This window comes from Globicephala melas, chromosome 13 (genome assembly GCF_963455315.2).
Source record: "Globicephala melas chromosome 13, mGloMel1.2, whole genome shotgun sequence".
Classification (NCBI taxonomy): Eukaryota; Metazoa; Chordata; class Mammalia; order Artiodactyla; family Delphinidae; genus Globicephala; species Globicephala melas.
Window position 1 is genome coordinate 70,825,944 of NC_083326.1, and position 22,017 is coordinate 70,847,960.

The following is a 22,017-nucleotide window of genomic DNA, read 5'->3' on the forward strand; positions in this document are numbered from 1 at the left end:
CTATTATGACTATTATATTGTAATTTTTTTTTTTTTGCGGTACGCGGGCCTCTCACTGTTGTGGCCTCTCCCATTGCGGAGCACAGGCTCCGGACGCGCAGGCTCAGCGGCCATGGCTCACGGGCCCAGCCGCTCCGCGGCATGTGGGATCCTCCCGGACCGGGGCACGAACCCGTGTCCCCTGCATCGGCAGGCGGATTCTCAACCACTGCGCCACCAGGGAAGCCCTATATTGTAATTATTTATGTGCATCCTTCCATTCACTTTCACAAAAACTCTCTCTGAAGTATGTACCCTTATTATCCTATTTGACAGATGAGAAAAATAGAGGCCAAGAGGGTGAAGCACCTTGCCCAGGATCACCCAAGTGGGTAGTACCAGAGCCTGGACTTTCCACCTGAAAAATTCAGGGTCCAGCTGGGACTCCTGCTTGCCATGTGGACATGCACAGGACACGTGACCACTTTGGCCTCAGTTTCTTCATCTGTCAAGAGGGATTCAGTGATATAAAAAGCACATTAGAATTTAGATATTATCATCATTATTAAAACTATTAAATCCCACTAGTAGGCACTGAGCTAGGTGCTGGGTGTCTTCCTCTGTTCTCTCTCCGCAGTGCCCTGCTACTGACCTCAGAGATGGAGAGTTAGAAGGACTCCAAGAAAATCACAGTTCAATGCTCTTATCTTACAGGTGGGAAAACTGAGGCCAGAGATGGGAAGGGAGTTGCCTAAGGCCCCACAGCAGATCTAGAGCTTGATCCTGGACCTCCCGACTTCCAGAGGGCTCAGGGCTGTGAGGAGGGGCTGGGGGTGCAGGTACTCACGGCCCCGACTCCACTTGGATGGAGCCCACCTTCTCCAGCAGGCTTTCTGTCAGGTTGGGGCACTCGGCCGAGAGCTCGCACCGCTTGCCCTGGAAGTTCTCCATTTCGTACACGATCACCTGGAAGGGCAGCCTCCTGAGCATCCCACCGGGGCAGGGTTCCCAGCCCCAGCCTGTGTCCTGCCAGGCCCTCTTTAGGGCCTTGGAGGGAGGTACTGCCATCCGCTCCCTCAGCTCTGCCTGGTACAGGCCTGAAGCCGGCACCGCCACAGGTCTGCCCTGCCCCCTGGTGGCCATGGAGGGGAACACCTCCAGGAACCCCCATTAATCCAGGGATTGCAATTCTGGTATCTGGCCGGAGGCAGTGCAAAATCAAGTAAAGCAAAATGACCAAAATAACCAGAGGGTTACTGTAGGGCAATGAAGCCGCTGTGGATAGGAGGGACTGTGGGCCCCCTTCTAAGCTTTTCAAGAGAAGCCAGAAGTCTGTAATTTCCTTAATGTGAAATTTCTCCATTTAAAAAGCCTCGTGCAGAACAAATAAAACTCCAGTTTGCAACAGTTGAACTTCACCTGTCCCTATACCCCAGAGGAAGTGGTTGCAAAGGCAGAGGAAGGTTTTGCCTCTTTCACCCGCCTAGAAGCACAAACTATCTTCGTAGCAGGTCCCTGGGGAACATTGGCTCTGGTCATTTTATACAAGGGTCAAGGGAGGCTCAGAAAACGTCCTGGGCTGCACAGCAAGTTAAGTGGAGGCATGGACTCAATAAGCCAGCGGGCTCTTTTCTCCCGAGCACTGGAGTGGTCAGGGGAAAGCCAAATGCCAAAAGGAGCCAGGAAGGGCCGGCAGTGATACCCTCTTCTCTGGTGGGCGGCTGCCTCTGGGCAGCTCTCCCCAGGGGGAAGCTGGGGGTCCACAGGGCAAGGCTGATTCACCCACGAATCAGGCCCAGAGCCAGGCAGGCCTCTTTGCTGCTCTTCCCCTCCCGGTGTGCACCCTTCTGGTTAAAGCCCCCAGTTATCTCCTTAGTCAATTCATTCCCGGACCCCATCTCAAATCAAAGCCCCCGGGATAGCTTAGAAAGGACAGAGCCGGGACTTCCCTGGCGGTCCAGTGGTTAAGACTCCGCGCTTCCAATGCAGGGGGCGCGGGTTCGATCCCTGGTCAAGGAGCTAAGATCCCACATGCCACGCAGCACGGCCAAAAACTAAAAAAAAAAAAAAAAAAAAAATGACAGAGCCAACAAATCCCAGCTCTCAGATTCCTCCGCTAGCTGGCCATGGTACTGGCACACGCATTGAGCTCTCACACTGAGAAGTGTGGGTACCATCCCCACTTTAAAGATGGGGCCGTAGAGGCCCAGAGAGGGCCGGGGACTGGACCAAGGTCGGGCAGGAGAGTCAGTGCCGCGTCTCCCGAAACCCGCATTGAGACTGGCAGGGTGCGCGTGACCAGTTCCATTTTGCAGACAAGGACACAGAAGAGGAACGATGGGGCAGAGCCATGAAGTGAATTTATCGCAGGGCGGGGACATGTCCTCGTGGTCCAAGCTGGCCAGAAGGGCTGCGGCTCCTTTCTGGAGAGAGGCTGCCTGGCCAGGAGGCTGACCCCGAGGACCAAGAGCGGCCCTGGGCCCAGAGCCCCCGGGACCCCCTCCCTGCCCGGTACCTTGTAGGCGCCCCCGAGGCCTCCGTGGCTCTTGCCGGCGGCAGCCTGTTCCGGCGCGCTGTGCTGCTCCGCCATTGCCCCAGGAACACCTGTGGCTTCAGTCAAAGGCAAAAGAGTCACCAGGTGCACCCGGGCAAAACCAGGTGTTGACGTGATTGGAGTCGAGGCTGAGCTAGAGAACTTGGCTGCCTCTGAGATGTGGTCATTGCTCACAACCTACATGTGGTCACTCAGTCATTCAGCAAACATCCCCTTAGTATCTACTATGGACCACAGGGACCGGGACAGTCAGGGGGGTCAGGATCCCCATTTTACAGAGGGTAATCCCGAGGCCCAGTGAGGTGGGGCTGGGACTGGGCTCCAAAGCGCGTGCCCTTCCCCCACACCCGGAGCTCTGTGCGGACACAGCACCTCCAGACCCTGCTCAGAGGGTGGGCGTTGCCTGGGTTTCCTCTACAGGAATCTCTCCCGCCTCTGCACCCCAAGCAGTATAGTTTTTTGTTCACTGACTCCTTCACTTGCCAAAGATTCCGTGAGAACCCAGTTGGTGCCTGGCCCTGTGCTGGGTGATGGAGAGGAAGAGACCACAGACTGGTGGGAGATGGACAGACAGGCAGACATCTAGAGAAAGCATGATGCCGGACCAGGTCCTGGGACACCGGCTCCAGTCCAGTTTCTCTGCATTCACTTATTCATTTCATATGCATTTATGGAGGACTTACTTTGTTCCAGCCACTTAAAGAGACACAGACACAAACAGACAGACAGACAGCTCCCCTGCATCCCCAGGGACTGTGCCACACACCCCTGGGCCTGCATTAGTCACGTGGAAGGATTCTCTTGATGCCGCATACACAGACACATAGGACTGTTTTCCTGCTTATCAGCACATGCACAGGTGCACACACACACACACACACACAAGCTCCCGTGGTCATTGTACACGGTCACTTCCCACCTGTTGCACAAACACAGCCCCTCTCTCTTTCTTGCACACACACATGCCCATTTCAGACATCCACAGTGGCCTCAGCTACACCCCACATTCCTGGAAGTAGATGGGCTGCGTGGCCCATATACTCAGGACACAGGCCCAGGGATGCGTAGCCTGCGGGCTGTCTGTCTGCCTGTGTCCAGCCTCAGCAGGAAACAGGGCCTGGTCCAGCTCATGGAGGTCCAGCTCACAGAGGATTCTCAGCAGATGTGGCAGGCCCCCAGTTTGCCCATTCCGCTTCCTCAGCGGTGCTCAGTCTTTGTAGGTCCCCTGCCCTAAGCTCACAGCCAAGGGCTCGACCCTGCGCACCCCCTCAGACACCAGCTGGCTTGGTCGCTGTCCTGGTTCCTCCCTCTCGGCTCCAGCCCTCACGTGGATCCCCGGTTGGTGCAGGGGGCCAGCTGTGCACGCCCCCCGGAGACCACCAAGGTCCGGGCCTGCCTCTCTCTCCCCGCATACCCAGAATGAACCTGTTGCAGTCGCCTTGAGAACAGAGGGGCCGATGCTGTCTGCAGACTCAGTCTGCTTCTGCAGGGACCGTCCTATTTATGGGCGTTTTCTGACAGCCCAGCACATCCTGGCTTGCTGAGGCAGCGCCCTGTCCACCTGATTCTGTGCGGGCCACTTCACCCCAATAGCAGGCCCAGGGAGGCCCCCATGCCTCTGTATCCTCAGCCGTGGCCTCTGATGACTTCCTGGGGGCAGACGGCCTGCATCAGCTTTGTGGGAAGCCCGGCAGCACCAGGCAGGGGGCATCGGGGTGTAAAGATCTCAGTGTCTTCAACTTCCTTCCTTTGGCTTCTCAGCTCCACCATCTTCCTATTGAGGTGCATGACGTCCTTGGAATGGCTCCAGGTCTTAAAGTGAGGGGTCCCAGAATCTCTCAATTTTCCCATGTGCCATGTGGCCTAAATTTTAAGTCAGATCACCCTGAACATACCCTCCAAGTTGCGTGTAAATCCACCCAAACATTTCCACGAGATGTGGTAACAGACCCAACAAAGATTCATTTGCGTTATACAGAAGATTCGTTATACAAAGATTCATTTTCGTTACGCATTTCATTATACATCGACAAATAACAGTGACCATTTATTGAAGACCTACTATGTGCACGGCACTGGGCCAGCTTCACGAGCAGTATGTTCAATCCTCACGCAGCCCTCTTTAGGGGAGGAATTATGATCTCCACTTTATGGAGGGGGAGACAGATCAGAGATGTGGAGTCACTCACCCAGGGTCACACAGCAGAGGAGAAGGGGTTGGCCTCCTCCAGGGCCCAGCTCTTAGCCTAAATAGAAATAAAGATGATCATGATAGTCCCTTTATTTATGACCAAAAAAAAGATCCACGCATTTTGTGTGTGTGCTTAACAAAGTATAATTTTGCCTGTGATAGCTACCAGAATTTCCCGGCTTTTCGAAAGTTTTCCTTAAGCTACTTTGCTTTAATGAAAGACCTACATTAGTACCTGTTTTTTTTAACGGAAAGAAATCCAGAGAATTTCTGCTTTTACAAAAATAGGGTGAAAAGCAAAAATCACGTTCAGTGTTCATTTTATAACGAGCCATGACAGGTGAGCCCCAAGCAGCGAGTGGCGCCACCAAGTGCCTTCCGTGGGAACCACACTCAGTATCTCAGCATCAAGCGGCCGGAGCTTTGAACTGTGTCTGACAGCACCTGTGCTTTATCTCCATTTCTTCTGTGCATCTGTGAGCAAGATGTGTCCTCAGGTAATTGCTTCTTCAATTTATGCCATTGCAGCTTAGGAAAGGTTTCAGAGGAACGCTCTGCTTTCGGATAGTGGAGGGGAACCTGTATTTAATGATTGCTGAATGAATAAAATAATGAGGGCAAAGGGGTAAATTGTTAACCAAGACGGTTTTCTTTTGCTGTTTGTTTTTGGCTAACATTCTCAAGTCGGCACAAAACCCAACCTCCTTGCATCCCTGGAGGTGTGGGTGACAGCTGGGCTCTGGAAACAGGTGGACTTGTGTGACCTTGGGTGAGCAAATGAAGGTCAGAATCACAGCCTCTTCATCTGTAAATGGAGAAGCTTCTCTCTCCTCGAGCCACTGAGAGATCACAAAAGCAAGACACTCAGCACAGCGCTACCTTCTAGCTTTTAATCACTGAGGATCCTGCCTACTGTTGACAGTTCAAACCAAGAGGCTGCTTCCTTCTGGTGCCCATGGAAAGCAGAGCTGGTCTCAACCCCTTAACCTGGGATGCAGCCGCCAGCTGCTGGGGATATGAGGGGGAAGACAGAGGTGCGACAGCCTATCAGGCCTGACTCCCCAACGCCCATCAGTTCCTTTAGGATCCTGAAGACCTACTATATGCCCAGATTTCCTGGGCCGCATTTCTTTAACCTAGAGTTCTCAGTCCTGGCCCTATTGCCATCTGGGGCCGGATCATTCTGTGCGCTGGGGTGTGACGGCTGTCCTGCACAGTGTACAATGCTAAGCGGCATCCCTGGCCTCCACCCACTAGATGCCAGTAGCATCTCCCTTCCCTCCTTGTGATCACTAAAACAACATCTCCTGTCATTGCCAGATGTCGTGCGGGGGACACAATCCACCCAGCTGAGAGCCACCGCCTTTAACTTTTGCCCACTATTATCGCTGTCACCACCCCCATTCTGGAGAACCATGGGGGTTCAGAGATACCCCACAGCCAGGAGGAGGCAGAATGAGGACCCAAGCCCACGTCGAATGGAGATCCTGCTTTTCTCCATCGGCCCCCTTTCCCAGGACCCCTGCTGCGCCCTCCCTCCGTCTGGCCCCCAGCTCGCCGCAGCGGAGAGGCTGACTCAGCTGGGGACAGGCATGCATGCATGGGGGAGTCCATTCATTCACACACCGACACGCTGACGTCTCCAGTGCAGCTCGCGTCAAAGCTTTATTTGCTGCTTTCAGAGTCTGAATGCAACGTCTTTGTACATGCAAAGGTCATTTTGTTTTAGGGCAGTCGACCAGATTCCCAACTGCTCTGCTGTGCGTATGAAACCTCTTTACAGTTACAAAATAGAAAAGCACTGGTAGACATCCAATACTCTGTGAGGTCCGGGAAGCCCCGTTTGTTTTGATGTTAAAAATATAGGTTTCTCTAGATGAATTCTCAGTCACACGATTAGAGATCATTTCTGGGACTGGATAAAGTGCCGGTCGACCACCTTCTGTTCAGAACTCCTGGAGCCTGTGAATTCATAAGGCAACTGCAAGGACACCAACTGGCAGGACGCTTCAACTTTCTCGCACACAGGACTCGAGTTCCTTTTCGATCGTGACTCAAATATCGGAGGAAGGGACCCAGAAGAAAGGTTAGGAAAATACATAGCGTACGTATATATATTTCCACTTCCCCCTCCACCTTGCAAAGCATTTTGAGGCTCATAACCATCTGGGAAGTGCAGGACTTGTAGGACGTTGGTATGATTTAGGGAACAACACAGTACAAAATATCTTCAGTAACACAACAGATGACTTTCGTGAGCCCCGTATTTACAGGATCTATAAGGCTATGTGGAATGAGCTCATTCTTTAGACGACGGCGTCACGTTGTTTTTTTTAGCAGGTGTGACGCCGCCGGAGACTGTTAAAACAGTGCCAGGCTGATTCATGGGAGATGGTGTGGCGCCAGGTGTGAGGGCGGCCGTTTAGGGAGATGCTGGGAGGTGAGCAGTGAGCGGCTGGGAGGTTACCTTGCTGGAAATCTCAGGCTGACTTTCCAGGTACCTGGTTTTCTGGCCCCCTCCCTGCAGGAACCAACCTAGACAAAAGAAAGAAATCTCTAGAGGGGTGATGGGGGCCAAAGGAGATACAGACCAAGACTCAGCACATTCATGCCTACCGGTTTTCTATGAGGTTCTATGTTTCCAGACCCTCGATTTGCCCAGAATTCCAACAGGGTAACTCCTGGCAGCTTCTCAGCCCAGGGCTCAGATCCATCACTCCCTAAGGGGGTGGGGCCCAAGGTGGACCCCCTTCCAGATGTGGGGCAGGTCCCCTCTCCCTTAAGTGGCTCCCTCCTACTCCATGGAATCACGATGCCATGGGGCTTTTTTTTTGCTTTCCTGTTTTATCACATGTTGGAGGAGGAAAGGCACAGTCGGAGGCTATAGAAGGATTCTCCATTACTGTATGACTCGCCACGGCATAAATTGGAGGCGGCGCAATTCCCGGTGGATAGAGTTTTTCTCCCACCTCCCTGCAGACCTCACCCTGAAATGCTAGTTTACACAAAGACAACCGTCATCTAGCTTCCTGTATTAAGGGACAGTGCTGTGTGGGAGGAACCACAGGGATGGAGGAGGAGAGAGGGAGTGGCTGGCTTGAGAGTCCTCTCCTTGGGCGCGACGCTGTCTTCCACGCAGGCCCACGTCACCTTTAAGCAAGCATTTTGTTTTGGAGGTGATCCAATGACACATCTGTGGGTTTTTAGCTTTGTAACGACGCCTAGCTCCTGGGGCAGTCTGGGGGTACCGTGATGAAAAATGTAAATGGACAAGGCAGCTGTCAGCGTCGGGTGGGAGCAGCTGAGGTCTCCTTCAGGGAGATCATGCCTAAGGTTTTTCCAAATCCCCTGCACAGCCTCTAAGGTTGAAGACCTCAGGCTCAGCTCTATTCCGATACCTAGAGTTGGCCTCACTTCTTCCTGGGAAGCACAAGGGAAAACACATTTGTCTGAAAGTACATGACTTTGCTTGTCCCCTGCAAAACCTCCCCATCTGATTGTCCTTTCCCCGAACCCCAGACAACATGAGGCCGTCAGGGCAGCATCACTCAAGGCCCCCAACACTCTAAACTCCACTGGGGTTTAGTGAGGCTTCTCTTCCACTGGAGTTTCTCTGGTGGTACTGAGAGGTTCTCCACAACACTGATTTTTGAGCCCTCACCATGGAATTTTACAGGCCAAAGGCTTCTGTTCCATTAGGCAAGAGACCATGAAGAATGCGATCTACTGGAGGGGAAAAAGATATGGACTTATCAAAAGACCAGCTCTCAAAATGCTGATGTGCAAAGAGGGTGTGGGGGGATGGAGGGGGAGAGAGAGAGTGTGTGAGAGAGAGAGAGTATAATTTAAAAAATCACCTATCTATCCATCTTATTTTTGATGCATTCTGTATAAAACTCTCATTTAAAGCAAGCCAAAGGCCCAGGGGAGGAGGGCTGGATGAGGGCGGGTGACCTGATTGCATACAAATGATTAAGGCATATTAAGTTAGTTTAAAAGGAGACAGATTTCCAAAGGTGGCTCCAGGCAAACTCAAGAAACTACCATACAACTCCTTGCTTAGCCCCCAAGAGCTCATCTGGCTTAGAAAGAGGAGAAATAAATAACCCGTTTGCCTGGCTATCTGCAAAGGCTCTAAGCGTCAGTTGCTGCGAACTTCATTGTACTGATCGTCGCGGGAGCCGGGGCTGACGGGAGCCGGCACTGCGTAGGCCGCTCCTGGCCCACCGTGACTGTCTGCTCAGCGGTGAGGGATGAGGCTGCTGTAGTCAGTGTCAAGGGGTGGACTTTGTATGTCCTCATCACCAAGGAATGAAATGGATTTTTATTTCCAATCCAGGTGTGGGAGGTTAGGCAGAAGACCTCCAGGTCAATCTTGTTTTCAAGTGTTTTTCTTTCCTGTTGGGTATACATGGGATGAAACAGGACTAATTCAAAACTGAGAGTTTCGCACGGTTAGTATCACTATACTGACCGAACAGAGCAAGTGGCTTCCTACTGCCTAAGATGGTACCAAGGGGCCTTCCCACCTTGAGAAAGGCAAAGAAAGACAGCAGGCGAGAAAAGACAGCACACTAGGAGTGTCTAGAGGACCTACTGACCTGGACACTACAGCAAAACTGAAATGAAACATGAACTGGGTCTCTGAAGAGTAAGAAAGGAAAATCAACTGACGCGGTTCCTGAAAGGATTAAATCCCCAAATGGCCAGAGAGAGCGGACTGACCACAAACTCAGGGAATGAAGAGAATACACACTGTGATGGAGCAGGACCAGATCTCCAGACACACATGCATGAGGTTTCCAGATGCACAAGGTTGCCCGGGAGACGGGCTCCAACCACTGCCCAGCCAACAGGACTCAGGGAGGGAGGGCCTCTCACCCCAACCTCGGTCGCTGTCCATGGTGCTGAACCACAGCCCCTCTCGGGCCCGGGTGTTTGTCTTAACCTGCAGGGACGGGATTGGGCTCCATCCTGCCACACCCAAGAGAGGGAAGAGGTGGTAAAGGGAGATAAGGGAGGAAGAGCGGAGGAGACAGAGACTGAAGGAGGGGTGGCCAGGGAGAAGGGAAGCAGGTTTTGACACCATTTGCAAAGAATGGATTTATTAGGAGAGATTTTCACCTTTTGGGAAGTCCACTGCTGAGCAAAGCTCCATTAGGAAGCTCAGGCCCAGTGCCCCTCATCAACACAGGCTGCCCTGTGAACTGCCCACGCATCTCTCTCACACATGGGTGTCTCCCGGGCAAGGTTGGCACAAAGTTTATGGCAACTCCAGACATGGCGGTGGGCCGACTATCCCTGGGATGACTGCTGGGGCCTTGGGCTCAAGAGGTGGAGGAGACTGGTGTGGAGGATTTCCAAAAACAAGGACAGAGTAGCCATGACTGGAGAGCCCAGAGGTCTTGGAGATTCCTGGGAATGAGCTTAGAGTTGCCAAGAAAAAAAAGAGGCAAGGCAAGCCTATACTTGGTTACCTAGCGTCTAGCAAGTCTGTCCAGAGTTCCTGGGCTGGGGGTCGGGGGGACCCCCCTCCAGAGAAGGGCTTTCAGCAAGACCCTCCCTTCCTGCATTTGGACCTAGAAAAAGCACCTGGTCAGGTAGAATTGGGGGGAGGTTGGGTAGAAAGAAGAGGTGAGAAGAAACAAAAAGGACCCCTCATTCATCGTTTGTCCTGAGACCAACTGGGAATAGATCTTTTATGCCAGCAGCTCAGGTTGTGTTCAGAAAGGGACTTCGGAGCAAAAGCCTCTCGGGTGGGTCTGATGTTTGGGAGGGAAAGGCACTGCCATTTGGGCTGCAGGTTTTTGAACCTTGAGGCCAAGGGACAAAGGTCACCCTACAGAAATCAGAGCTCGGATGAATAGGAACCAGGAAAGTGTACACCAGGGTGACAATCAGAATTTTTAAAAAGCTTGGGGTAGGGATAAGATAACCTGAGATGATTGGATACTTCACGCAAACTATTCACACGCCTCTCCTCCTGTTCTTTAACATAAAAACATATATACATATCAAATTTCAAAGAAAGTTGGCTGGATTATTGCTTTATCACCTTCTAAAGCAAACAAAACGTGATGTACAATGGAACAGGCAAGCTCTGCACACAGCCCCACCGGGAGGATAAATACACTTGAAAGAATGAGGGCAGGTGTGTTTAAAGATCAGAACTGCTGATTCTTCGAGAGGGAGAAGGAATTCGCCAAAGGAGCGATCAAAGCCCCCAACCCGGTGGTACTGCTGGGACCACAGTTACAGCAGGAAACGTATGGTTTCATCTTCCTTGGAAATGTCCTTCCAAAAAAAGACCAGCCCTGGGTGGGGGTCGGGGGGAAACAGGCGCTTTCACGACTCAGAACCCAGGGGAGACGGTCCAGCCTTACATCCATATTCCTGGAGCTGCTGCAGGGGTTTAAAATGGGTAGAAATGCACATTTTTACATTAAACCAAACCAAACCAAACCACCAGCATGGACATTTCTGGGCCGCCTGGCTTCTTTCCCAGCCTGAAGTGCCGTCCGGGGAGACAGAGCACGTGCTCGTGGAGGGTGAGCCTTCCTGCCCCATCCGTCCGGGAGAGCCTGTGGTGAGGGGGGGCATTGGGCAGCCTTCTCCACCCGACCGACAGACCGACCGACCGGAAGGGCCCAGGTGTGTGCAGGAAGCAACGGCAGCAGCGGGACCTCGTCTTCGGGTACTGACAGTTAAGGCTTGTTCATTAGATGTGGCAGTGGCCCCTGTCTGGAGAGGAAGGGACAGTCCTGGTGTCAGCAGGGGGAACAAGAGACGCCATTTCTCCCCATCATTGAGCCCTAAACACTTTTCTGGTGCTCCCCAAGGCAGCCACCCCACAAGCTACAGGCCAGGAAAGACGACTTTTCTTTTTGAGGGGTGGGATGGGGAAGGTGGCAGGCGGCTGGATATGATGGAATGAACGTGAAATTTAGGGTCAGGTCAGGGTGCCAGCGTCGGTGGTGTCCTCAAATGGATGGCCGGAAGCTTAAGTGAGATATCGTGGGTACAGCACTGAGCACCAAATAAACACAGGCTCTGATCCCTTATCTGAAATCCTAGAGCATAGATTTATTGGGGAATTCAGAAACTTTGAGTTTGTTAGATACATATATACAGACATATATATGCTTATATGTAAATATTATGTAACGTATAATACGTACGTTATGCAGCACCCCCATCATTAAGCACATAATATGCCTGCAGTATTATGTATGGATGTTCATATGAAATGGGGAAAACAGAGTCTAAATAGTATTTTATCCATGCAGGTCAGGTTTTGTCACTAAATAAGGGATGGAAGTACTTCGTTTTGCGAGCTTTCTGGATTTCAGGTTTGTGGAGAACGGGTGGTGGGTCTCCTGTGCTGCTCAGAGCAGAGCTGACTCTGACGGAGCAAGAGCTATGTGTTCCTCCCCCAGAGACTTCCGGTCCATTCTCAGGGAGCCCTCTGGACCGCTCGGCAACACGGGCGCTGCTACCCCATTTTACAGATGGGCAAACTAAAGTTCAGGAAGTTAAATCATTTGGGGCCCACACCAAGGCATATCTAATCGTTCGATTTTTTAATTTCTTTTTTTTTTCAAATTAATTTTTAATTATACAGGTTGTATAGGAATGTAGAAACTGGGGACATTTCAGATTAAGCTGTCCCGCCCGTTCAATTTATAAAGGGGGCCTGAGATGCAGTGAGAAGGGCTGGCCAAGGGCGTGAGACCAGAGTCCGTCCATGCCCTTTCCACCCACCCCAGGCCGTCCAACTGTGTTTTTTTTTTCCCTAAGAAGAAGCAGATCATTGCCACCCTCTTTACGGGAACCCCAAACACCCTCAACCACGTTTTCCCTTCTCTTTTCCAGGGTACAGCATCCCAGGTCTCTGAGCCTTGGCCTCCCGGCCCAAGTCCCCTGCTCCTCAGGTTGCAGGCTCTGTCCGGGTCTCCCCTCCAGAGCCCCTCATACCTGCTCAAGCTTGGTTTTCATACAAGCTTTGCCTCTTCTTGGATTTCAGCTCCTTTAGCCACTGGGGAGAGGGCTCTTCCGATCTGAAACCACAAAGGCAGTGGGGGTCAAGTGTGAGCCTGACCGAGGACTCCCTGGGGGACCCAATTCTCCTGCCGCCGTGTGGGTGGGGGCTGAGCCACACTCGCAGGCAGCAGAGATGCCCATGTCGACATGATTGAAACAGGAATTAACCAAAGTGCTCCGAAATGAAGAATGTTAGATAAATCATGGTACATCCATTCTGTGAAATATTCTGCCGCAGAAAGTCACGCTTACATAAAATTATTTCCATCCATCCATTTGCCACCCAAATATCCATCCATCCTTCCATCTCTCTACCCAGGTACATGCCCATAAGGGTTAATTCTGTGTGTCCACTTGGCTAGGCGACAGTGCCCAGCTGTTTGGTCAAACATTATACTAGCTATTTCTGTGAAGGTATTTTATTTTATTTTTTAGATGAGATTAATATTTAAACCAGTTGTCGCTGAATAAAGCAGATTACCCTCCATAACATGGGTGGGCCTCATCCAATCAGTCGAAGGCCTTAATTGAAAAAGACCAACCTCCCCAGAAGAAGAGGGAATTCTACCAAGATACTGCCTTTGGGACTTGAACTGCAACACCAGCTCCTCGTCAGGTCTGCAACCTGCCTGTCTACCCTGCAGAATTTGGACTTGTCAGCGTCCACAATCGTGAAAAACGATTCCTTAAAATAAATCCTTCTCTCTCTCTCCCTGTGTTTACATACTATTGTTATGTTTCTTTGGAGAACCCTGACTAAAACAATGCCTGTAAGACACAGATAGATAGATCGATCTTATGTTTACCGAATAATAACAATAATTATTGGGAGGAGGTACGATTTGTTTTAACTTTTTTTAAAAATTGAAGAACACACATCCAGAGGTCACTCAGCTCACAAGTGCACAGCTCAATGAATTTTCTCAAAGCGAATACACTTGAGTCATCACCGACCGAACGATAACATTTTCGAGTGTCTTATTTTTTACTTTCTTCTTTACGTATTTTTCTCTGTTTCTCAGAATGGCTTGTAATGAGAACACATCATTTTAACAAAAACAATGAAGTCAAACAAAAACATCTGAAAATTTTTTAAAGAAAAAGAAATCATACTTATGAAGACTTTAATGGCTATGGGAGAATCGTCACATGAAACCGGAAAAGAAGCTATATATATTTTATGTTGTCATCTCGACTACATTTAAAAAGAATGGAAGGAGAAAGGCCCAAACATCACTATGGTAGTCTTCTGGCGGGGTGGGGGGTGGGGGGCGGGGGGGCGGGGTATCACATCATGGGTGATTTTCTTTCCTGCTTTATATTCATTTTATATTTTCTACAATTTCTAAGGTGAGCATGTACTACTTTTATCATCAAACACATGTACACACAAGACCTTACTTCTGTTGATCTCAGAGAAAGCTCCAGACTCCACAGTCCCGGAGGCTCAGGGACATTGCTGACCTGGCTGGGGGTGGGGTGGGGGTCTGTGAGGAAGGAGAGGTCCCCTGGGCAGACAGGGGTCTGAGTATCCCAAGCAAGGCTTGCCTGATGGTGGAGGCTCAAAACCAGGCCTCCTGGTCTGGGGGTCCCTCCAGCCCTGGAGAAACACTGGTGCCCTCAGTTGACTCCAGAGCAATTCTGGCATCCGCAGAGCAAGACAGGTACCATCTCTGCCTCAGCCTGTCTCTCTCTCTCATCCTCTTGCTTTCCTGCTTCCCACGGCCCACTCTGTGCTCCAATAACATGCACAGCCTACAGCACCCAGTTCTACCAGGCCCCTGGACCTTTGCATGTGCTGTGACTTTGGCCACCTCTCTTGTCTGTCATGATGCAGATCGGGCACCCCCTCCTCTTGGAAGCCTTCTCCACACCCGTCCTCCTCAAGTCTGGGTTCTGAACTCTTCTTCTGCCTTCCTCTATCACCGGGGTCAGACAGTAAGTATTTTTGACTTTGCAGGTTATAGGGTGTCTGTGCCAACGTGTCAGGTCTGCAGTTGCATCAGGAAAGCAGCCACAGACAATCCTTAAATGATGGCTGTGTGCCAATAAAACTTTATTTACAAACACAGACAGTGGGCTGAATTTGGCCTGTGGGCTATTGTTGGCTAACCCCTGCTCTATCATAGCTCTCATATTACAATAACAGTATCATGCACAATCCCTAACTTTTATGTGTTAGCAACACTCTCACCTTTCGTCCTTCTCCACGCTGGAGGGCAGCACGCGACTGCCCAGCACCCCGGGCTGGAAGGGGGACTTGGGGGTCTTGGGCTGTGGGGCCCAGCTGGGGGTATCGCTGGGACTGTCCATCTCTGGCCTCTTGTGCAGCTGAGCCTGGGAAGAGAAGACAGGGGTGGAGTCTGTAACCCGCCCTTGGTCTGGGGAAGGGTCCCATCCTACGGCACTGTCACTGCATGGCGACAGCAGGGCTCCCAGCATCTGAACGGACCCAGGCAGCTGACTCAGGGGTGGGGGAGATGCTGCCTGGCCATGGAGGCCAAGAAAATCAGAGGTCAGGCTTGTAGTCCAAGAGGCCACCCTTGACCACAACAACCGTGGTTTGGTCAAACAACCGTGAAAAATCCACACGATCACATTATCTTTGGCTGAAAAGCCGCCATGTGTGGCGTCCTCATCACAGGACGCTCCATCTCCTTTAGTTTCCTGAGAACCCCGAGGTGGAGACAAGAGATGCATCTTACAGCTGAGGTCCAGCTCTTTTAAGCTCTTTGCTCCTGTGAATACGAATAAGTGAGGTTTCTGACTATCAGATTTGCACAGGGAAAAAGCAGGGTGGATTCCCACCATTTTTGGAGGGCACACAGGGAATGGGATGACTTGGAATGGTGTGCCCAGAATTCCTTTGGGGGCTGGGGGGGTATGATGGTGGCAGGTGGCATCTGTCTCTGAGTCAGCGCTGGCAGAGCCCCCGGCAACAGTGGTCATCGCCGTCGTCGGCCTGGCAGCTTCTGTGCACTGGGCATCCAGCGACTGGACTCCACCAGGTGTAAGTTATATGACACACGTTTCCAGGGTGAAGACTGGCTTTCTCTGTTTTATAGAGGAGTAGCCTAAAGGTCAAAGGTTGAGCAGTTGGCCCAAAGTCACATGGTTTTCCACAACTAGGATTCGTCCTAGGTCTGCCCAGTTCCAACTCCAGGGCTCTTTCGAGAAAAAGCCCGGCAGCCTCCCTAGGGCCTCTGCTCCCTCCTGTAAGCAGGGCCTTTCTCTGCCCCCTGTGTTAGGCTGCCCTGTAAGACAGACTTTGTTCCAATGCTTCAAAAAAGAAGTCAGAAAACCTCTGGCCCAGGACAGTTGCTGCAAGACATTTATGCTTTGAAGGCCTGTAAAATGAATTACAGGGGCAAGTGCGCAGCCGCTGTTTGCCAACTTTGTATTCTTGTCAGAAATGACATGAAAAGCCAAGCCGCCATCTACTGAAGGAGTGGCAAGTTCACAGCCCCTCACAGGAGGCTCCCTGGCCACACGGAGTGAGGGGTTGAGAAATTCCACAAACAACCTAGGCTTCTTTGTCTTGATTTCTTCTTCAGTAAAATGGGAGTAAAGAGCTGCCTTTTTTAGGGTTGCTGGGGACATAAAGCGAGTTTGCAAGCACGTGGTGCCTGGGGATAAAAGAGGCCCCTCTCTCGCTTGCATTAAGTACCGCTGCCTCCCAGGACCTGTGAGATGCTTGGTGGAGCTGAGGGTGGGGAGACAGCCCAGCCCTGCCCTCAGGATTCCACAGTCCAACTGGGATTGCAGTGCTATTTAAGACAGATTAACATGGCTCCAATGCTGACTTCTCACATTGTTTGGAATCAAAATAATCATTTTATGTGCCTCCCACCCCTAGCACACCAGATTCCTCAAGAACAGAAGCCTGGGCTAGTTCACTCCTGTTTCCCAGACATCCAGCACTGGGCCTGATGCCTAAGGTGGACTTTTAACCCCCTTTACAGATGAGCACATAGAGGCTTAGCTGGAGACTGTGCTGAGCAGCACGTGTGGGGGCTAAAGACAGAAAGTGGAGATTCAGAAACACAGGATTACTGGAGAAAACCAAACAAATCAGTAGTATTGCTCACAGCACCGGGCCAAGGCCGATGTCCTGGCCTTGATAAGGTACCACGGCCATGGGACGCTTTAGCACTGGGGGAAGCTGGGTGAGGAGGGGTACACGGGAAGTCTCTCATACTATTTTTGCAACTTCTCATGAATCTTCAACTATTTCAAAAATTAGACAGAGAGGGAGGAAGACAGGAAGGGAGGAAGGGAGGGATGCAAGGAAGGAGAGAGGGAAGGAAGGAGGGAGGAGGGTGAGAAACATGGGCCTGTCTGTTTTGCTGCCACAGGTAAGCATAGCTCTGGGCATGCAGTCTGGTACCTTCAGCGCTGCCGGGTCCATGCCTGGAAACACGGGCATCCTCTGGGGTCGGCTGATGGGCGTCCTCTCAGCTCTGGGCGTCTTCTCCTCCTCATCTGACTCTTCCTTCCTGGGGGATTTCTCCTCTGTTGCAAAGAAAAGCGTACTGAAGTCACTGGCAGCCTCCATTCTGAGATTTTGCTTCTCCTTAAAACTCTTCCATGGCTCTCCATCTACAGATCAAGTCTAACTCCTTAGCAAGGAATCACAACTCTCCACGAACTGGCCCTGCCTTTCTAGCTTGATTCCTGCTATTTCTGGCTTGGGAAACACTGAACCGCTTAGAGAGACAACCCACCCCTGCCCCCGCCACACCCACGGAATGTTCTTTCCACACCTCTGCCCCTTTGATCCTGTTGATATTTCCGCCTGGAATACCCTTCCCTGGCTAATTCCTATCTGTTCTTTAGGATTCAGCCCAAGGTTTGATGTGGAATGTGGCCAAAGAAGTCCTTAGAGGAAAATGCATAGCCTTAAATAATTTATTAGAAACCCCAAAAGACTGACAATAAATGAACTGATCTTTCAACTTGAGAATCTAGAAAAAGACCAGCAAACAAACCTGAAGAGAGGATAAGGGTGAATTTAATAAGGATAACAGCATAAATAGTGAAATCCTATTAAGTTGTCTCAGTTCCTTGCAAACTGTGGAGCCCCAACTAATATATCATCCTCAAAAAAATGTTTTACCTAGTTTCTAATAAGCTTGGTGTAATAAGAAACCACAGTTTCCTATGTTATTGTGTTCTAATACCCCACAGCCTTCAAAGTCAGAAAGCTCTTCCAGGGTTTAACCTAAATCCTTCCTGCTATCCAATGTGCTACCTGTGGAGGAGAGGGGGCATACCTGTGGAGTCCTTGAACATCCACATGCTGTTGGCCTCCTCCTCCAAAGGAGACCTGCTCTCCGACTCGCTGACTCGGCTGCGCCGGAGGGAGTGGGAGATGGGAGCCCGGCGGCGGCTTCTCTTGCTGAGCTGCACCCGGGTCTTTAGGGCACTTGAGTCGAGGACTGAAGTTTGCTGTGGGAGTGGCAGGGAAGAAGAGGGGAAACGAAGCATGGGAAACATTAAATGGGGGCATCACCCAAGGGAGGTGTGCATAGCTGCGTCGATACACGATGCTATTTAGGTGGTACATGGGCCAGCATTTCCACATTTCAGTAGGAACCTAACACTCTAAGCCTACTTTCTCTGTGAAATATAGCATGTAGGCTGATTCCAAGAATCAAATAAACCTTGAGTGCCCCACACAGTGCCTGGAACACAGTGGGCACATAATGGAAATGGCTTTCCGCTCCTGGTGACATCACTGAGCAGGTAAGCTAGAGCAGTCCCTGACAGGAGCTCAGTACAGGTTTGTTTGTTTGTTGAATGAATAACTGAACACATCATCTAACTAAATCCTTACAACAACCTTATTCCACACAGGGTCCACGAGCTGAGAGGTTCTCAGTGTGGTCCTTCCTCTACCCACAGTAATTCAGGGTGCAGGTGGGAGCCGGTGGAGCACCCACTAAGTACCAGGCATTTGTTTGCAAGCATCACACTCTGAGCTGAGGCGGGTGGAGGGTCAGTGACGGTTTCCAACATCACCACCTTTTGTGCTGAAAGGGCTGGGGGCAGACCACCTGGGTAGGCCGAGCAAGAAGGTGGGGCAGCCTCTGGCTCAGTGATCTCCAAGGAGATAGTGGTGAAGAGCTCAGAGCTTGGGCTTCAAATCCCGCTCAGTTTGAATGCCAGCTGTGTGACCTCAGAGCAGGGGACTTACCCTCTCTGAGCTTGGGTGTCCCTGTTTGTAAAAACGGAATGATAATAGTATCCCCTTGCCAGGGTGGTTGAGAGAATTCAGGGAGCCCAGGCATGGAAAGTCCTGGTTCCAGCAGCACCTGACTCAGGCTCGCAGCCGTGAGCTATTCCTACAATGGGCTTCTCCCTTCCTGGCCAGCTCAGGTCCTGGCCTGAAATGTTGGATTCTTCCTCTCAGGTCCACTTTGGAGAAATTCTGTCACCCAGGGCCTTTTAAGTTAGCAATGATGAGCTAATTTCAGTGACTCATTTCCCAAAGTTGGTAAGTGACAGACACCCCATTGGGGGCGGGAGGAGGGGGCTGATATCTGCACAGCTGTTTCCCAAACTGGCTGTGATGCTGTCCAGTGGGGGGATTTGTGTGGGGCTGGTGGAAGTTGGGGAGAGATGGAAATCATAAAGAGTCCGCCGTCCTCAAGAGGAGAGCATATATCTCCGGTCACTACTAAATAGAGCGGGTTTCTCAGACTCAGGGCAAGTGGGAGGGAGCCACAGCAACGCAGGGGCTGCTGAAGGGGGCGTGGTCCCGTTGCCCAGGGCCACCCGTGCAGCCTCAGGCTGGTGCAGAAGCTGATTCCTTCCCTAGTGCCTCGCCTCCCCTTTCAGCCTCCAAACACTGCCTGTGGGAGACCTCGGTGTTAAATAATTGGCTGGACCTGTGCTTAGGGACACTGGCATTTCAATCACTCAGTGGCCACTTCTGTTCCCTAATCAGCAAAAATGAGGGAGTTCCTGGCGGTCTAGTGGTTAGGGTTTGGTGCCCTCACTGCCATGGCCCAGGTTCAATCTCTGTCGGGGAACTGAGATCCTGCGAGCTCCTCAGTGTGGCCAAATTTTTTTTTTTTAATGTTTAAAAAAAAAAAAAAGTAGTGTTGTCTCTGGTTATATGAAAGGATACGTTAAAAAAAAATAAAATTAAAATGGGGCAGGGGTTTTGCCTCTTGGGCTTAGTGTTCCAGAAGGTAAATCAGGAGACTTATGGTAAGGCACAGCGACATCTATGGGCGTGTAAGCTGGAGCAATGCTTGGGACATGGCTGGAGCTCAATAAATGTTTGTTGGATGAATAACTGAATAAATCCCCTAACTAAACCCTGACAACCTGCACCCTGTCCACGTTTATACAGTGGGGTGCCCCGATGGAGACTGAGTGTGTGCCTTTCCTCATTTCTGCCCTTATTTAGAGATGCCACAGAGAGACCTCGACCATGTTTAGGAAGGAGAGTCCCATCTGAGGCCCTAAAGGAGGCCCCACACCTAAAGCAGTGATGGTCCTTCTCTGGGGGCATCTGTGTGGTCATCTCTAAGGGTGTGGATGTGAGGCTTCACTGAGGAGACAGGCTCTGTTTTGGATTTTCCATCATTTAGATGTTGCATCCTCAGGAGGGTGGGCAGGTAGCCCTATTGTCAGGGAAGGAGAATCATAAACCTATGTCTCAGGGATTGAAAAGGACAACCTGCCTGACCCCTGCAGGTCTAGAAGGGGCTGGGTAGGAGGCAGTTGGACTTGGGTGGCTAGCATCCTGTAGGGTGGCTCTCCGTGGGCCCCAAAAGAGCTGAGTTCTGAGGGCTGCCCACGCCTGAGGAGGCTCCCCTTTACAGACAGGCTTGGATTCCCTGGCTCCAGGGACATGGTCCCACTTGGCAAGACCTTGGTAAGAAGCCCCAGCAGAATTGGTCTGAGCGAAGTCCAGGCTGCACGCCTAGATCTGCAGGCCTCAGGCAGACACCTCCCACCCGCCAGGGGTGAGAGGCCAGATGGCCTGTTCGCCTAACAGGTGAGGGCTCAGCTCAGTTTTAATTTGTACACATATGATTGCATTCACAGCTGTGAAACCCACTGTACTGGTTACAGGTGGACAAGGAAGCCGAGGTTCAGAGAGGTGAAGACAGTTGCCCCAAGACACACAGCTGGTGTGTGGCAGGTACAAGCCTCATGTAGACTTCAGTCCCATCTCAGACTGTGCCCTCTGCACCCACCACAGGGGGTCCTGGCACACAGATTCTACCAGGGAAAGGGGTAATTCATCGGGAGATGCTAGAACGTCCTTTTAAGAAGAAATGACTGTTTCCAGCACGTGCTCCCAACGACTGACTTACATGGATAAAGGAGAAGTCGTCCACCCTCTTTGCGGGGCAGGCATCCGCTGGGGGCGGCCCCTCCATCCCGTCAGTGGATTCCAGGTCCGTGCTGGATCGGTCCACGCTGGTGCTCTGCTGGTCCTTGGAGCAGTCGTGCTGGTCCCCAGCAGAGGTGGTCTCCGTTTGGGAGGACAGGGAAGACAGGCGGCTGCTGGGGGGCTGCTTCTGAGCCGACGTGGCACTGCTGTCCGGGGATGGGGACTCGGGGGCCAAGCTATGAGAATGGAAGGAAGGGAGAGAGGCCTGGTCGGGCAGGTTGTTTCAGAGACCTGAATTTCAAGGAAGGGAAGTGGCAGAAGGTAGGGTGTGGGCTGTGCTTTATATGCCAGGAAACAAGAGACAGAACGTCCCAGTTAGGAGAACCACTCTGGGCCCAGCCAGGTGCTGTCCATGGTGCCTCTAGAACACCTGAACAGGTGCAGAATGGGTGCAGGAGGTCCCGTTCAAGACCCTCTAACCCTGCGCCGTCCAATACGGGAGCCACTGGTCACATGTGGGCCGTTGGGCCCTTGCAATGCGGCGAGTGAGGGCTGAGCTGGGCCCTGAGGACAGTCAGTACACACTGATTTCCAGCACTTTGAGTGAAAAAAAAACGAACGTAAAATACCGCGTTAATGACTTTATAGTGATTCCATGTTAAAATGGTAGTATTTCGGATCTACTGGGCTCAACAGAACATACTGTTAAAATTAATTTTGCCTGTTTCTTTTCTACTGACGTGGCTACTGGAACACTAAAACTGCCTCGAGTTTGCAGCTTGCGCTGTATTTCTGTTGCACAGCGCTGATGTAGACCAAATAATCACTGGCAGTCACCAGCGGGAGAGCAGGAGGGGGGGAATCTCCTGCATTGTTTCATCCATCCATTCATTCACTCAG

The 22,017-nt window shown here is 51.4% G+C and overlaps 2 protein-coding genes across 9 annotated transcripts in view; both read right to left on the reverse strand.

Annotated features, from left to right (window-relative positions):
- Positions 1–2,572, reverse strand: part of CRYBB3 (crystallin beta B3) — a 5,367-nt gene extending 2,795 nt beyond the window's left edge. For 2 of the 3 annotated variants that reach the window (XM_060310221.2, XM_060310222.2), the window contains exon 1: positions 827–2,096. In XM_060310221.2, the coding sequence (XP_060166204.1) occupies positions 827–1,122 (296 nt within the window). In that variant the 5' untranslated portion in view covers positions 1,123–2,096. Of the gene's footprint in view, positions 1–826; positions 2,097–2,494 lie in introns of those variants that run through there. The other variant, XM_030860672.3, reaches the window with a different exon arrangement.
- Positions 2,573–6,334: 3,762 nt separating this feature from the next.
- KIAA1671 (KIAA1671 ortholog) overlaps positions 6,335–22,017 on the reverse strand; it is a 186,173-nt gene continuing 170,490 nt past the window's right edge. For 4 of the 6 annotated variants that reach the window (XM_030860670.2, XM_030860667.2, XM_060310217.1 and 1 more), the window contains 6 exons: positions 21,098–21,353; positions 18,038–18,212; positions 17,152–17,276; positions 14,959–15,101; positions 12,699–12,781; positions 11,329–11,465 (listed from right to left, as the gene is read on the reverse strand). In XM_030860670.2, coding sequence (XP_030716530.1) covers positions 12,703–12,781; positions 14,959–15,101; positions 17,152–17,276; positions 18,038–18,212; positions 21,098–21,353 — 778 coding nt within the window. In that variant the 3' untranslated portion in view covers positions 11,329–11,465; positions 12,699–12,702. Of the gene's footprint in view, positions 11,466–12,698; positions 12,782–14,958; positions 15,102–17,151; positions 17,277–18,037; positions 18,213–21,097; positions 21,354–22,017 lie in introns of all 6 variants that reach the window. The other 2 variants (XM_060310219.2, XM_060310220.2) reach the window with 2 other exon arrangements.